The sequence below is a fragment of the Thamnophis elegans genome, chromosome 1 (genome assembly GCF_009769535.1).
Source record: "Thamnophis elegans isolate rThaEle1 chromosome 1, rThaEle1.pri, whole genome shotgun sequence".
NCBI classification, from domain to species: Eukaryota; Metazoa; Chordata; class Lepidosauria; order Squamata; family Colubridae; genus Thamnophis; species Thamnophis elegans.
Window position 1 is genome coordinate 183520837 of NC_045541.1, and position 15189 is coordinate 183536025.

The 15189-nt window shown below is 38.3% G+C and overlaps 1 protein-coding gene across 1 annotated transcript; it reads left to right on the plus strand.

The window, feature by feature from the left end:
- Window positions 1-1856: 1856 nt before the first annotated feature.
- On the plus strand, window positions 1857-14014 carry LOC116506898 (vomeronasal type-2 receptor 26-like). Its single transcript, XM_032214793.1, has 5 exons — window positions 1857-1973; window positions 2578-2835; window positions 4311-4379; window positions 4858-4915; window positions 13110-14014. The coding sequence occupies exons 1-5, from the start codon at window positions 1857-1859 to the stop codon at window positions 14012-14014; spliced, it is 1407 nt and encodes a 468-aa protein (XP_032070684.1).
- The last annotated feature ends 1175 nt before the right edge of the window (window positions 14015-15189 follow it).

Here is a 15189-nt window from a genome sequence, read left to right on the forward strand (position 1 = left end):
CAGTGGGTAGGAGAATTACTTTTCCTTGCAATTACAAATTAAGAACAGTCATTATTAATGTATCCCCTGTGGATTTCTACCTACAAAAATCTTCCAAGATAAAAACTAATTTAAAATATACACTCAGGGTTCTCCAGGTAGGGCAGGATCTGTCATCTTCCCTTGTCTTGCAATGAACTAATTCCTGGTTTGGTGAGACTCAGCTGGCCTTAGTTTTATCTTTAGTCAAAATCCAAACGCTGGTAAAAGAAAGCATGAATGATGATATAAATTGGCCCCAAGATCCATCAGGCAGAATGGACTGTCTTTATTTTGTAAAACTCTGGTGAGATTTCCAAGTGCTGCCTGCAATTCAGCTTCTTCATAAGCCTTAATTTCTGATCTCAGAGGGAAACAATGGCTGGGCTGTCTCTCCTGCTGCTGCTTCTGTTTTGCTTCCAACCTCCAGTGAATGCTAAAGGGATGCAAAGAATATGTTTGTTGAAACTGTCTTTCCAGATGGACGAAAACTGGGAATTTTACAGGCATGGTGATTTTATTATTGGTGGGAATTTATTCCTGGTTACTGTTATGGATTCCAGGGTCCCAAACTTTCGAAAAAACCCACTTTCACTTCCTTTTACAACTTTGTAAGTTTCACTTGGAGGGGAAAGGATGCAGTTCATTATTTGCTTTGATTTGTTCTATTTGTGATGTTTGCCATGTCCTAGTGTGTAGTTCATATCTTTGTCCAATAAAGAGCCAAACACAAAATAAAAATAGGATAGAATTCTTAGTCTTTCCAGAACTCTTCATCAGAAAGATGACAAACAACATCAAAAGTGAGGCAGGACAAGCAATTCAAAACTTGGCCAACCTAGTGAAGAAGTTGACTTATGATATTAATTTTGACATAAAATCAATGGAGAAAACTCAAAGAATAGCAATAGCACTATAGCTTATATTCTGCATTACAGTAATTGACAGCCCTCTCTAAGCAGTTTACAGAGTGAACATATTGCCCCAAACAATTTGGGTCCTCATTTTACCAGCCTCAGAAGGATGGAAAGCTGAGTCAACCTTAGAAAATCTCAAGCCTTTTCCAGAATGTTATATTGTTCAAAAAAAAAGTTTTGGGATCAGCAGATCACATGAATAATGGCTTTCAGTAAATCCATGCTATGATCCACTCTGGAGTTCTTTGCTCAGAAATAGTTACCAGACCTCAAAAAGCTGCTCAAAGAGAGACCCACATTTGACTAGGCATTTTGAAAAGGGCTACAGCCACAGGAACAAAGTTTAGAAGGAATGGATGATAAAGGAATATCATATGATCCATATGATCCAACTAACTAAACTAAACTAAACTAATATGATCCATTATGCCTGCCTGCCTGCCTGCCTGCCTGCCTGCCTGCCTGCCTGCCTGCCTGCCTGAATGTATGTATGTATGTATGTATGTATGTATGTATGTATGTATGTATGTACGTACGTACGTACGTACGTACGTACGAATGAATGAATGACTGGATGAATGTATGTATATCTAAGCCATTTATGTTTAATTAAGGAACATTTATTAAGAAACTCAGGGAAACGTGGTTCTCGCTGTTCCAAACAACAGTAAAATATGGCAAGACAAACTCCAACACCAGATATAACCCTCTGTAATATTTCTCAATGGTTTTTTTTCTAAATATAGACCTATAAAAAAGAACTACCAGCAGTTCTTAGCCTTGATGTTTGCAGTTACAGAGGTCAACAAGGACCTGGTTCTCCTCCCCAACATCACACTTGGCTTCCAAATCCATGAAAATAGTAAGATTCAAAAAAAGATTTCATTTTATAGCCTTTCCCTTCTCTCTACACGAGGCCGCATGGTTCCAGGTTATAAATGTGACCGGCAAGACACTCTGTTATCTGTCATTGGAGGTGATAATGCCAAATCCTCAAGTATGATGGCCTCCATCTTCAGCATCCTGAAGGTCCCACAGGTGAGGGGGCTCCATTGGGTGCAGTGTGGAGAAGACAATTTAAAAAAACACTCAGAAATCCATAAAGAAAGCAAACACATCATGAGTTTGTGATTTAGAGAATCCATGCTATAATTGAATTCATTTTAAAATTTGTTTCAAGATATATTTTTATATAATCCCAAAAAGAGCATAAGAAAGTTCTGGAATGGTTTCTGGTTTTCTTTCCAATTTTCATAAAAGTATAATCAACCTTTCAGTGCAGTTTATTGTCTCTGACAGGTTGATATATATTGGCTATTGATATGTCACCACCAGGCAAACTATGTTACTGGCAGCTCTTCCTAAGAAGTGAAAGCGGTTGAACCTGCCACTCAAAATGAGTCAGCTTGACTGGTAGGGCCAACAATCACACAGTGATGAGCCCCAAATTCACCACAAGACTTTACTTTTATTCTGACCCAGGATTCCTTAGATAGCAAGAAGCAAAGTCTTGGACTCTTATTTACACCTCTGTGAATTCCTTTAATTCACAGTGAGCAAGGCTTTAACAAGCAGTCATACAGTTATGACCCCCCCCCCCACCAAAAGTCACCACAAAACTTTACTTTGTCTCATTCTCCAGCTTGGTGTTGGCTTTGAATTCACTCAGGGAGACAGAAGAGTTTATCCTTCCTTCTTCCGGATTAATCACAATGAATTTCCTCAGTACGTGGGCTTAATCCAGCTGCTCCTGTATTTCCAGTGGAACTGGGTTGGATTTTTAGCCTCTGAAAGTCTCTATGGAGAATCTTTCATCTCATCTCTGATGCCGATGCTCAAGGAGAAGGAGATCTGCCTGGCCTATGCAGAAATGTTGGCATCTGATGCCCTTATGATTATAGTACACAAACTTAATTTATATTATAAAACGTGGCTTAAAGCTGAAGTGATTATTTTATTTGTAGATTCTACTATTATTGCAAATTTATTGTTATTTCTGTCTATTTACAAAGAACATGGCTTAATATCACTACGGAATGTTTGGATCCTATCTTCTCATTGGAAATTTACTGTGGTGCTGAAAGGCATAAAGACCATGCATGGGGCTTTGCATTTTAGAGACCACACTGGTAATGTCAGAGAATTCAATCAGTTCCTCCTGTCTTTAGACCCTTTGAACTCACAACTAGATACTTTTCTTCCAGAATGGTGGGAAAGGGTCTTTGGCTGCCATATCCCCAAACCAGGCAAGGTCCCTCCAAAAGGGAAAAAACAATGTACAGGAAAGGAGAATTTACAGAATCTGCCAGTTTACTCTTTTGAAATGAGCATGGCAGGTGAAAGTTACAATATCTACAATGCTGTTTATGCTGTGGCCCATGCACTACATGCCATGTATGGATCAGGAAGGCGACCAGCCATGGTGAGGCATAGAAAGAAGATCTCAAATGTCCAGTCATGGCAGGTAATTTCTCTGACTTCTTATTGGGTCCACAGACTCTTATAGCTTTCCACATGGATTTCTTGATTATTGGTTAAATATGCATATGTTACCATATCAAGATATCTCAATAAATAAAAACAGGAATTATTAAAAAGAAATGTTATGAATGGAGTATAATTTAAGTTTGAAATGGGGGGGGGAGTAGCTGAGATCAATTGACCATAAAACCGAAAGACGATCTTCATGTAAGATACTGAAAGGTTGCCTGAGTTTCAAGAGCTGTCCATTCTGTGTGTGTGTGTGTGTGTGTGTGTGTGTGTGTGTGTGTGTGTGTGTCTGTACACACACATCATAGAAATGCCTAGTGATAAAACAAAATGTATTGTATCGTTGGTAAATGAATCAAATATTTGGTGTAACTCTCGATAGTTCAGATCTGCACTAAGATGTTACGAGGAGTCCTTGGTGCTCTTTGAGGTTGCTTGTTTTCTTTCAGACGTTTCATTACCCAAACTAGGTAACATCATCAGTGCTAGTTTGGAAAAGGAAACATCTGCAAGAAAACAAGCCAACTCAAAAAGCACCAAGGACTCCTCAGGTCAACCCTGAACCACAAATATTCACTTTTATTTAGTGTTACTTTAGTTTGCTCAAGTCTCCACCTAAGGAAACCCTCTAGCTTCTCAGAGATGCAACTATCTACTAAGATGATGGCCGTCACAGAATGACAGAGGCTATGAGGTCTCATTTGCTTCAATTTCTGAAGATCCCTTTTCTTTCAGATTCTTCCCTATTTGAGGAAGGTCCAGTTCAACAACAGTGCTGGAGACAACATCCAGCTCTCAGAAGATGGATTGGGATCTGCCCGTTATGATCTTCTCAATTGGGTTCTCCTCCCCAATGAATCACTTGTCCCTGTGAAAATTGGGCAGATAGACCACGAAACTCCTCTAGGCCAGGATTTGCGTATGAATTCTGATGCAATTGTCTGGGCCGCAAAGGTGAGTTAGAAGGAAATGTGAATTTGGGGAAAGAGTCAATCTCACCTGAAGATGGAGAACACTTTTTAATTGGTAAATTAGTCTATGAAGTCTGACAATAGGGCAGTTATTTGGTGAAAAACCTGCTTTTTTGAATAATATATTCAAAGTGTAAATTGTAGTAGTCCCATGAAGATCTGGAATTGTGAAGGACTCCTGCTTGAAACCCAGGATGCAATTAGAGCAAGTAACAGTGATTTCCATGGATCATTCCTGCTCATTAGGCCCCACATGATTCTATTTTAGGGAAACACTGTAGCTCAATGATATAAGGCTGGAGTTGCAATTTCCTGAATCCATTGGTGGGTCAGGAGAGAAGCATGTTCATTTCTTAGCCCAACACAAGCATTTCTTTTTTCTCTTTCAGAAGGTGCCCTTTTCCAGGTGTGGCCTGAAGAGGTGCCAGGCAGGAGAGAGGAGAAGAGTTCCAGAGGGAGAGCCGGTTTGCTGCTACCAATGTGTCCCTTGTCCAGAAGGAGCCATTTCTAATCAGACAGGTAGAGCACCATTCAAATATAAATCTTCCAGGATTAAGATATCCATTCAGTAGATCACAATATTTGTTGTTGTTTTGGTTTTTGGTTTTACTTTAAAATATCCAGGTTTCTGCAGCACCTTTCAGTCATAGAATATAAAATAATAGAGTTGAAAGGGACCTTGGAGGTCTTCTAATCCAATTCCCTGCTCTAGCAGAAGACCCTATATCATCTCACACAAATGGTTGTCCAGTCCCTTTTTGTAAACTTTCATTAATGGAGCACCCACAAGTCCTGAAGGCAGCCTATTCCATTAGGAAATATCTCCTTAGTTGTAAGTTGCTTCTCTCCTTGGGTAGTTTCCATCCATTGTTTCTCCTCTTGCCTTCTGGTGTTTTAAAATAGTTTAATTTTTATTTTTTTCTTTGTTAAACAAGTAAAAAATGTGAAAGATAAAACGAAAAATAGTTTGACCCTCTCATCTTTGTAGGAGCTCTTCAAATATTGGAACACTTCTATCCTGCAGCCTAGTCTATGGATCTCAACTGCCCTTTCCCGCCCCCGCCCCCATTCCATTTTTTCTACTTAATGCAGGATAGTTTTAGGGTAAATTTTACAGCTTCCCTATTAGCTTTTTCACTTCTATTGTCACATCCAATGGAGAAAACCAACTTTTATTTCTTTCGTGAAGAAGGAAGGTTTGTGCTTCAAGCTATTTATGAATGCTTTCTTTGTCAGCCATATATATATATATATATATATATATATATATATATATATATATATATATATATATATATATATACACACATACATACATACATACACATACATACATTATATATATATGACTTTAAATATATATATATATATATATATATATATATATATATATATATATATATATATATATATATATATATAATGTTATATTTATACTGATAAATAAATAAAGGGAGACTAGTATAGATCTATTTCAAGCTATTTAGCTCTCATCAGCTAGCCATACCCAAGTTTTTGGGAATCGAACCTGTGCAAAACTTGGGTATGGCTAGCTGATGAGAGCTAAATAGCTTGAAATAGATCTATACTAGTCTCCCTTTATTTATTTATCAGCATAAATATAACAAATGTAACAAAAAAGGCAACAGTAAAAAATATTGGGTTTCTGTCTGGATGGTCTCTTGTGACGAGCCTAATGACAGAGAGTGGAAGTGTGACCTTCCTCCCATACTTGGGCATACCAGGGGTTGTGACTTTAAGTATGTATGTATGTATGTATGTATGTATATATATATATATATATATATATATATATATATATATATATATATATATATATATATATATATATATATATATATATATATATATATATATATATAATATTTATGCTGATAAATAAATAAAGGGAGACTAGTATAGATCTATTTCAAGCTATTTAGCTCTCATCAGCTAGCCATACCCAAGTTTGGGAATCGAACCTGTGCTCTATTGCCTCCCAGGCAGGGAGTTAACCATTTGAGCTACAGAGAACGACTCCTTATCAGCCAGCCAGGGTGGGAGGTATATACTTAAAGTCACAACCCCTGGTATGCCCAAGTATGGGAGGAAGGTCACACTTCCACTCTCTTGTGACGAGCCTAATGACAGAGAGTGGAAGTGTGACCTTCCTCCCATACTTGGGCATACCAGGGGTTGTGACTTTAAGTATATATATATATATATATATATATATATATATATATATATATATATATATATATATATATATATATATATATATATATATATATATATATATATAATTTTTAAACAAACAAAAACAAATAATACATAAAACAGATACAATCTTCTTTCATTTCATATGGTGTGTCGTTTGGCTACAGGTTTTTGTGCATTCTTTCCATAATCACCATTTACTTAAATATTAAATAACAAATTATCAATTAAATAAACATAAGTACCTTCTTATCATGATATATCAATTATTCAACTGTGATTGTTATACATCAAATTAAAACAAGACATTCTAAGTATTGCGTTCATATATACAACCTCATTATGCATCAATAGTTCAACACCAATTATTATTCCTTCTTTTTCAACAAATTATTCTATATATTGAAATCACACATACAAACATTGTTCCATTACATCATTCTACTCTATTTAACAATGCAAAACCATTATAGTATTACATATATCATTTTATTGTTTTTAATATATAAAAAGTTCTCCAATGTTTTCCATTACCATAATTTTTTGTCTAACCATTGACAAAACAAATATCGAACCATGTAAAATTGTTCATCTTCTTGTTCTCTAATTTCAAATGTCAATTTGCTCATTTTGGCACATTCCATGATTTTTTTGAATAGTTTCCTCCTGCATTGGTATTTTCTCATTTTTCCAGTTTTTTGCAAATGCAATTCTAGCTGCTGTTAAGACATTTACAATCAAGTATTTTAAATCACTATTATATATTTCTGGTATAATTCTCAATAAAAAAATCTCTGACTTAAAGTCTATATGTTTTTGTTTCATTTTTTCCAACCACGTGTGAATCTTAGTCCAATATCTTTTAGCTTCTGCGCAAGTCCACCACATATGGTAATACGAGCATATAAATTTTCTTTATATGCTGCTGACATTGTAATTTTATAATTTTGAGACCACAATTTCTGCCATTTCTCTAATTCAATCCCATGCCCAAAATCCTCCCCCATGCTATCATAGATCTTTTGACTTGTTCTTCTTCTAACTTAATCTCTAGTAAGTGTCCATAAAGTTTTTAAATCACTTTTTCATCAGTACCCATAAATATTTTATCTAATTCAGTCATTTTATCTTAAAAACCTTCCTCTTTATGGTCTTTTTTTTCTTTTTATATCTTTTTATTATTATTATTATTATTATTATTATTATTATTATTATTATTATTATTATTTCAATTTAAAACAAGTACAGTATCTTTCTTTACATGTTATAGAAAATGTATCAGTCAGTCACAAATAAACTTTGGTACATCTCCTCCACAGTCAACAAACATAACTCATATTAACTCAAGTATTTTAACTCAGATATTCATATATATCACCATCGTCATATATCCATTTTCATTTGACTGTAATTATTATTTGAAAATATTGATGATAATAATAATCTTAAACAATACATGCCCACACCAGTGGGAAAAGAAAAAATCAAAACAAAAAACAAAAACAAAAACAAAAAAGACAAAAAGAACAAAAGACAAGGCAGGGAGGAAAAAACAAAAAAGAAAAAAAGAAAAAAAAAACACAGATATATATATATATATATATATATATATATATATATATATATATATATATATATATATATATATATATATATATGTTTTTATTTGTGCTGATAAATAAATAAAGGAAGACTAGTATAGATCTATTTCAAGCTATTTAGCTCTCATCAGCTAGCCATATCCTTACTGGGAATCGAACCTGTGCTCTATTGCCTCCCAGGCAGGGAGTTAACCATTTGAGCTACAGAGAACGACTCCTTTTATCAGCCAGCCAGGGTGGGAGGTATATACTTAAAGTCACAACCCCTGGTATGCCCAAGTGTGGGAGGAAGGTCACACTTCCACTCTCTGTCATTAGGCTCGTCACAAGAGTCCATCCAGACAGAAACCCAATATTTTTACTGTTGCCTTTGTTATATTTGTGTTTTTATTTGTGCTGATAAATAAATAAAGGAAGACTAGTATAGATCTATTTCAAGCTATTTAGCTCTCATCAGCTAGCCATATCCTTACTGGGATTCGAACCTGTGCTCTATTGCCTCCCAGGCAGGGAGTTAACCATTTGAGCTACAGAGAACGACTCCAGCTTGAAATTCTCCCTTCTTTGTAGTTGTATCATATATCATAACATTTTCCCCATATTAATTAACATTTAACTGTATATATTTTATTTTTTAGTAATGATGATAATTATTGTGATTATCACAATATTGTAATATAAAGGTGGCGCAGTGGTTAAATGCAGCACTGCAGGCTACTGCTAGATCAGCAGGTCAGCGGTTCAAATCTCACCGGCTCAGGGTTGACTCAGCCTTCCATCCTTCCGAGGTGGGTAAAATGAGGACCCAGATTGTTGAGGACCCAGATTGTTGGGGGCAATATGCTGACTCTCTGTAAACCGCTTAGAGAGGCCTGAAAGGCCTATGAAGCGGTATATAAGTCTACTGCTATTGCTATTTATGTGTAGCCCAAAAGTATTTCCAACCTTCCTTTCTCATATCCAATTATTATTTATCATATCAACTCCACATTGTATACATTACTATCAATATCAATTATTATTCAGCTATATCTATTACAAATAAGAGTAATCAGATTTAGCTAATTTTAAGTTGTATTCTTCCATCTGTCAGCCTATGTCTCTCCAATAGCAAAGTCTTTTTAATCCTATTGCCCTTCGTTGAATAGATTTACCAAATGTTTTTATAAGCAAGTCCAAACAGGGATATCTTCGCACCTTTTTGCTCAAAATGTCACTGATGAGATAATAATGTTGTCCCAGGCTTGTAAAACTTTTCAAATTGACTTTAATTCTCAAAGGTGGAGGTTTCATTTCTCCTGCGCTCTGTCTCTTAAAATGAATCTTCTTTATAGCTCCCCCCCTTTCCAGCATGGCATTCCTTTCTTCCTCTGAGATAGACCAGACATCATTTCTCACATTTTCCATTTGTATTTCAGGAACATTCAAACATTCAACGTTCTCACCTTTTCCTTCATATTTTAAAGTCAAGTAATCCAATTTTTTTTCAATTTTTTGAAATGAATCAAACAGCTTTCGAAATGCGGAAAGAAGAATTTGAAGTGAGCCCTTAGGAATATATTTCGACGCCATGTTGTGTCGTAGTTAGAATTTGCAAGTAAAAACACGCTGGAAGCTGTGCGATCTTATCTGATCTTAAACACAGCCAAGCAATAAAAGTGTCAGATCGTGAAGGGCTAATTAGTAGAAGGTTAGCTTTACAACCCACTTAGAAAGAGTCAAGGGGGGGAATGTCAAAGGATTCCTTGAAGCATTTAAGAAATAAAGTAACCACCGGCCATAAATCCATAAAAAAAGACCAATTCGCTGCTAAGTTCTTCTATTCTTTGGTTTCGATTAGCTTAAATTTTTAGTGCGGACCGTCTCTCTTTGAATAATAAAATCAGCTTACCAGATGACATCACTTCTACCATTCTTAGGGGCAACCTGCAGTTTCAGTTAGCATACAGCTAATCCAAAAAGGAATTGGCAGGAGGGGTTAATACCAAGCCCCCCCAGAGACTTTGCGAACGTCTCTGAGGTCACTGGGTCTCCCCTCACCTTTCACTGTCATCTCCAGGTCAGCTAGGGTCCAATGACACATCCAAAAATCCTTCGGAATAGGGGAATTTCAGGAATAGCCTGAAACTCCGTCTTCTCACTGCTAAGCCCCGCCTTCTTCCCTCTTTATGGTTTTTATCGTATCTGGATTGTATTTGTACATATGAAAACCAGTTCATCTTTATTCCTTCTTGTTCCAGTTCTTGCATAGATTTAAGTTCACCCTCTGCATTCAGAATTTCACCATATCTAACTGTTTGTTCCTTTTTGTATATTACTGACTATGAAAAGGCTTCAATAGTTGATAGCCAGACTGGATTTTTTAAGTAATATTGTCTTTTGATCGTCTCCCAGTTTAGTAGCAAAGCCTCCCGTAGGTAGTGACTTCTAAAATATCACTGGGCTTCAGCTCCCTTGTGCCATAAAAAGGCATGCCATCCCAAAAATAGATCATGTCCTTCAACAGTCAGTAGTCTAGTGTTCCTTAATGTTATCCATTCTTTAACCCACATGCTTTTTTGGCAGCCCTATTGATCTTCTAGGAAATTGATAGTGTCAGGGTTCCAAGTAACAACCCCAATGAAAAGAAACTCTGAGGCCTGGATTTTCTCAAAGCTACAATTTATTAGAGATGTCATACTGGCACATCTGGGAAAACCTAAATCTGAAAGCTTCCAGGTTTTCCCCACTCAGTTAAAAGTTCAAGACTTTGTCTCAACACCCACAAGTCCATCACATGGTCCAATCAGTCATTGCCACAAAGGAAGATTCCTCCCATCCACATCTGTCCAGGTGCAGGGACAACCTTGACTTTCTGAGAAGGAATGTTATTATGGCTACATCTCTCCCATACTCCATACAACCCCCCTTCCCACAGTAGAATAGGTTTGAATATGTGACAGGCTTGAGGCCCTATACAAAGAAGGCTTCCAAGCCTGACATGCTGCTCCCCCTCAACAGAAGAGTGTGTCCTGTAACAAAAGTAACACAGGGGATTAATAAGATACCTTACCACCTCACCCTCTCCCTTTGGCTTATCAGGGTATTTGTCATGGAATTGTTTAATTAGCTTATCTGCTTTTACATTCCAGCTTTTTATCTACATAGCTTCTGACAAAGGGCACCCTCTCCAGTAAACTAAGTATTGTAATTAACCCCTATGTAATTTGGAGTCTAGAATTTTTTTCACTTCACAATGGGTTTCCTCTTGCACTACTGTCGGAGGAGGTGGGACCCTGGTCTGTGGTCTTAACCTTGATTCCAGGGTGGATTCTCGTCAACTACAATGAAACACAGGATGTATCTCCCCTAGAATGCTGGGGAGATTTAGCTGAACTGCCACCAGATTGATTACTTTCACTATTGGGAATGGGCCTAAGAACTTAGGTCCCAATATTTTGCTAGGTAATTTTAGCCATATATATTTGATGGATAGGAAAACTTTGTCTCACACTCAAAAAGGGGACTGAAGAGAATGATGCTTGTCTAGCAGCGGTGTCTGCTAGTAGGTTTTTCATATTCTCCCAGCCCCTCCTCAAAGATTTAATTCACTCTGTCAAAGTCATTGAGAAGGGAGCCCCCCAGGTTAATTCTGGCATGGGGACGAACTCCAGGCCTTTGGTAATTTGGAAGTGGGTCAGCCCGGTACTGTTACACATGGCATGGTTGTAAGCCACTTCTACAAATGGCAATAAGTCCACCGTGTTCTCCTGTTGGTAATCCAGAGAGCATTGTACATATTGTTACACCATGGCATTAGTCCTCTCTGCTGCTCTGTTAGTACTCAGATGTAAAGCCGAGCTAAGCCCTTGGGTGGATCCGATAGATCTCAACAACTCCCTCCAAACTTAGCCATGAATTGGACTCCTCAATCTGCGATGACTCAGCAGAGAATTCCAGTTGATAAATGTGCTTGATGAATAGCTTGGCCAGCTTCTTCAAAGGTGGCAGTCTGGAGGAAGCAATGAAGTATGCTTGCTGGGAAAATAAGTCAATCACTTTCCAAATGACTATGTCCCACCCCCCACTCTCTGGGAGTTCAACTCCTGCCACTGGGGGGGGGGGACAAGAGCTCAGTTGCGGTGGGGACCCCTCCCTTCTGGACTCAGACCCCTCTGGGGTGGGGCTTCTTCTGGCTTCTGGTTGGATCAGGAGTCTACTATTTAGTGCCCCTCACAAGGGTATCAGGAAGATTTGCAGGGCTGTCTGGTTGCTGGGTTATGCAGAGGAGGATTCTCTTCTGCACTTCCTCTTATGCTGCCTTTGGCAAGGAATCGTCGACCCTGCTGGCATCCATCGTGGGGAAGAATTATGGCCTCAACGGGTTCCTTTAACAACATGTCTGCATTGCTGTGCAGGGGTCTGCAGAGCTGAGACCCCTGTAGCTAATGCTTGACCCATGGTCACATGTCTGGCTAATGGGAAAAGTGGCAGGTCAACATTCAACTTCCTGCTCTTTGGGATTCATTTCCGGTGAGCTCGGTTGGTTGGGGTTTTTGTGGCTTCTGGCGGCTTGCCACATGTATGGGAAAACTTCAGCTGAGCCGCCCCATCAGTTGTGGTCGCACTTGGATAGCAGGGGAAGTGGCCTGCAAGCAGGGAGCCAGTGTCTGTTCCAGCAGTCATGGTGGCTGGCTGAACTGGTAGTGAACTTTAGCTTAACTAATCCCAATATATTCATGAATGAAGGATGATGTGCCCTTTTTGATGAACCATAAATAACAAAGTGGATCATCTGTTCGTCCATCCATCTATTCATCCATCATTATCATGTGGATTGGCCACAACAGAAATGGGATAGTGTGGAATGTGGATCGCTCCTGAAATCCTTTGACAAAAACTCTTAATTTCAGATGCAGCTCACTGTGAACCCTGCCCAGAAGACCAGTATCCCAACAAGGACAAGGACCAATGCATTGCCAAGAAGATCCACTTCCTTGCCTATCAAGAGACCCTGGGATCCACTTTGGCTTCTCTAGCTCTTTTCCTTTCTCTGATCACATCTGCAGTACTGGTGATTTTCCATAAACATCATGACACACCAATAGTCAAGGCAAACAACCGAAATCTCACCTACATCCTCCTGGTCTCCCTTCTGCTCTGCTTCCTGTCTTCCTTCCTTTTCATTGGTCGACCTGGGAAGCTCACCTGTCTCTTTCGACAAGCTGTCTTTGCCATTCTCTTTTCCCTTGCAGTTTCCTCTGTCTTGGCAAAAACCGTCATGGTGGTTTTGGCCTTCATGGCCACCAAGCCTGGAAACAGGACAAGGAAATTCTTAGGAAAATCACTCACCAACTCCATTGTCTTAGGCTGTCCCTTGGTCCAAGCACTTATTTGTGCCATTTGGCTGGGAACGTCTCCCCCATTTCTCAACTTGGACTTCCACTCCTTGTTTGGAGAAATCATCTTAGAATGTAAAGAAGGCTCAGCTTTAATGTTTTACACTGTCCTTGGCTATCTGGGTTTTTTGGCCCTCATCAGTTTCACTGTAGCCTTTCTGGCTAGGAAATTGCCTGACAGCTTTAACGAAGCCAAATTCATTACTTTTAGCATGCTGGTCTTTTGCAGTGTTTGGATCACTTTCCTCCCCACCTATTTAAGCACCAAAGGGAAGTTCATGGTAGTTGTGGAGATCTTCTCTATCTTGGCCTCTGGGGCTGCTCTCTTGGCTTGTATCTTTTTCCCCAAATGCTACATTATTCTACTGAGGCCCCATCTTAACTGTAGGGAAAATATGATAAGAAACAAAAATATCTAACTCAATCATTGATAGGCCTTAGTTATATCTCTTTGTTAGTTATGCTAATATGTGATGATATTTCTAAAGCATGCTGACATGTAATGAAGGACCATCTTCTATGTGGTTCTCCACAGAGTAGCTCAGGGTTGAACTGTGGGGTCCTTGGGTGCCCTCTGTGGTTGGTAGTTTCTGAGGAGACGTTTTATTACCCAACTAGGAAACCTCATCAGTGGTACCCTTAGAGAGAAGTTGTTGTACTGCATTGCCATATGAATTGGAGAAAATTGGAAGTCTGCTTTGTTTATATTTATCTTATGCAATTTTTCTTTGTATCAATTTTTAAACTTTACCCCCTTCTTCTTTTTGCTTTTATGTTAGTTTGTACTTAATTTTTTAATAATGAATAAAGTCAGCATTTTTATAATAATGTGTTATTTGTGCCTACTCATTTGTGCCTCGAGTGAGAATTCTGAGCTGAAGCTTTCAGTGATTACAAGCACAAATGACATTTGGATTAGAAGTTCCAGAAGATTAGTACACAAGACCCAGCATGGGGTCTGCAATACAAAGCTAGTAAAGACTACAAAGTTGATCAAATGGATTTCCAGTAAGATCAATTAAGTACTTCTCTTTTCGGGGGAAAAGGGTGGCATATAAATGAAATAAACATTCAACATTCAACATTCCATTCTGGTGCTCGTTTTTTACTTTCTCCAGCTGTCATTTAGGGTACACCTCTAAAAAGGCAGATATCAACCCAAAATTCTGGCTCATGGTCCTCACCCTGTCTTCAGGGATTTCTTAATTGCTGTTCATCATTTAACAAACCCTGCATGCCACAGGACTAGGTTATTTGTGGGACTGCCTTGCCCTGAGGACATCTAGCCATCTTACCAGGTCAGATAGGGTTAACAAGCTCCTAGTCCCTTCCCCTAAATGTTACTTTTTCATAAGAACTGGGGTAGAGTTCATATAATATGCACAGCTTTCCCATGGTAGCACTTGACTTATGGAACTCTCTAACTCTGAAGTTCAACGAACTGCTGCTAACTCAGATTTCCATAAACTTTGAAGATCTAAATAAAGAAAAAGAGCAAAGGGGATGTCCATGTCCTTCTTCTGTCATTGCACCAACTACTTCCAGCCTGAAGTATCTCCATCATGGCCCTACAGCAACTGACAATTCTTAAGGC